At 33.2% G+C, this 2,488-nt stretch overlaps 1 protein-coding gene across 1 annotated transcript in view; it reads left to right on the top strand.

The window, feature by feature from the left end:
• PPAT (phosphoribosyl pyrophosphate amidotransferase) overlaps positions 1 to 2,488 on the top strand; it is a 38,458-nt gene that overhangs the window by 26,029 nt on the left and 9,941 nt on the right. The window contains exons 2-3 of the mRNA XM_032400432.1: positions 1,022 to 1,088; positions 1,702 to 1,908. Coding sequence (XP_032256323.1) covers positions 1,022 to 1,088; positions 1,702 to 1,908 — 274 coding nt within the window. The remainder of the gene's footprint in view (positions 1 to 1,021; positions 1,089 to 1,701; positions 1,909 to 2,488) is intronic.

Below are 2,488 nucleotides of genomic sequence, written 5' to 3'. Positions count from 1 at the left end.
TTGTGGGTATCCTTAATGTTGTAGTTTTTCTTGTTATTAAAATACCTAAACAACTACAGCATGTAATTTAGAAAAAGATCCATTTTACCAAATAAGTCAATATATTAATTATTAATGTATACATACATATATTAGAGATTTACTTTTTATTTCTACCGTGATATATATTCTTTGGAACAAAAATTTGTTAATATTTAGAGCATTTGTTCAGAACTATTAAAAATTGTGGAGCATTTAGAACCTTTATTTTATCATTTGATACTCCACAGTAGTACAGATCCTCTTAAGTCTTATCGTGTGTTATGCCACCTCTGGCCTAGCTTTTGGCTTTCTTCTCTATCTATATCGTCACCTTAAAAATACTAACACAGGAAATGAAATACAAAGTGCCTGATCAGCTTAGGATTTTTAGAAGCAGCATTTATTTTTTTGGTGATAACTAAAGTGATAGATACGTGTTGAGAAAAAAGTGGAAAGTGCAGAAAAGCAAAGCAAAAACCTCAAAAATAAATGAATTTTGTTCATGGTTCTATTACCCACCACTAGGCATTTTACCTGCTAATTTATTTGGAGATTTCCATTTATATCTACATACTCAACTTTATTTAGAGGTCACATAGGACAGAGATGAGAAGCACAAGTTCTCTAGTCAGACTGTGTTCTCATCCTGGCTCTGCCACTGCTCTCTGTGTAACATTGGGCAAGTTACTTAACCTCCGTTTCTTTAGTGTCCTTATCTGTAAAATGGGAATGATAATCATAGTATCTATTTCAAAGGATTGTTGTGAGAGCCTGATAAATTAGATCATTCATGTAAATGCTTAGGACAGTGCCTGGTGTGTTAGTTGGAACTCAGACACTATCATCTGCTGCTTGCTAGTCACATCATCATGAGTCAAGTGGCACTAGCATGTAATGTGTTGTCAGTTCCTGGATGCTCTTGAGAAAAGTATGCTTCCTAGAGAAGCTTATCAATGAGGTAAATTTATACTTAACAGTTAATGCCTTTTTATATTCACAGGGGTCAGGAGAGTGCTGGTATTGTGACCAGCGATGGGAATTCAGTACCAACATTCAAAACACACAAGGTATATTTGAACATAATGAAATGTTGATAATAAAGATAACAACAGCCAGGTGATAACTCGTATGTTGGTGGGGAAAGGAAATTTGAGTAAATAATTTGCATATAGAAGTCATACTCTTTGATCAGCCGTTTCCATTTGTCAAATGAGGGTGCATTTCTTTCCGCGTGGTAGTTTGCTAGACTGACTCATTGAAACAGGTCATTTACTTAAATATTTTAACATGCTTTGAATTTTTAAAATACAATTGATTTAGTTTATTATATTTGACAAATTTTATTGTTTATTACATCTGTTCTTCAATGTTTTAATGAAAAGACTCATAAAACAAGCACTTCAACATTGTGAATGTATTAAATGCCATTGAATTGTTTACCTTAAAATGGTTAATTTTATGTTATGTGAATTTCACCTCAAATTTTTTTCTAAAAATGTTTTATGGTTCTTACAATTAGGTTAGTCCTTATTTAACATTAGAATTTGGAGTACAGAGGAATTAAGTGAAGTGCATTGTCTAATTTGGGATTGCCTGAGCAGAAACTTATAAAAGCCTTTACTGACTAGGGCCACAAGTCTGTTTTTTTTCTAAGATGAGCTTTTACTTTGACTTTGCAAGGGAATGGGTCTTGTAAATCATGTCTTTACTCAAGACAATTTGAAGAAATTATATATTTCAAACCTTGGAATTGGACACACAAGATACGCCACTACAGGAAACTGTGAATTAGAAAATTGTCAGCCCTTTGTTGTTGAAACACTTCATGGGAAAATAGCTGTGGCACATAATGGCGAATTGGTAAATGCTGCTCAATTAAGGAAAAAGGTAAGTGTTTTTAATGCTTTTTATCATGATTAGGATAAATGAATGAAATGAAGTTATTGGGGATCTTGGTGCAGGATATTTTCTAATTGTTGCCACCTGTTACTTACTGCAGAGGACAACTGTATTAGAATTACCCGGAGTACTTGTTATACTTGCAGATTCTAAGATATCACCCCAGAGTCTGGGGTGGGAGGGTGGTCAGTCAGCATTTTAATATGCTTCTAAGATGATTCTAATGTACTGCTTTAGGGTAGAGATTTCGAAAAGTTAATATATGGTTGTTGTTAGAAACGAGAAGTTAGGGTTTATGGACTCTTCCTATCCCTTTAGCTTTTGTCCTTATGTTCAAAGCATAAGAAGAAAATAGAATATAAACTTGAAGATAACAAATATAAGAAAAAGTGATTTGGAAACAATTACAGGAAACCACTTGGAGAAAGGGCAAAGAGAGTTTACTTAGGTTCTTTTTGTTCACAGCATGTTATTTGGAGCATTCTATGTTAATTTGTGCCTATACCTTTATTCATCATCATTTCATCTTTCTTTTTTTAAAATTACTTGGTATATTTATATTCCTGAT

The sequence above is a fragment of the Phoca vitulina genome, unplaced genomic scaffold (assembly GCF_004348235.1).
Source record: "Phoca vitulina isolate PV1807 unplaced genomic scaffold, GSC_HSeal_1.0 scaffold3, whole genome shotgun sequence".
Classification (NCBI taxonomy): Eukaryota; Metazoa; Chordata; class Mammalia; order Carnivora; family Phocidae; genus Phoca; species Phoca vitulina.
The sequence above is the reverse complement of the archived record's forward strand: the minus strand, read 5'-3'. Positions and strand labels throughout refer to the sequence as shown.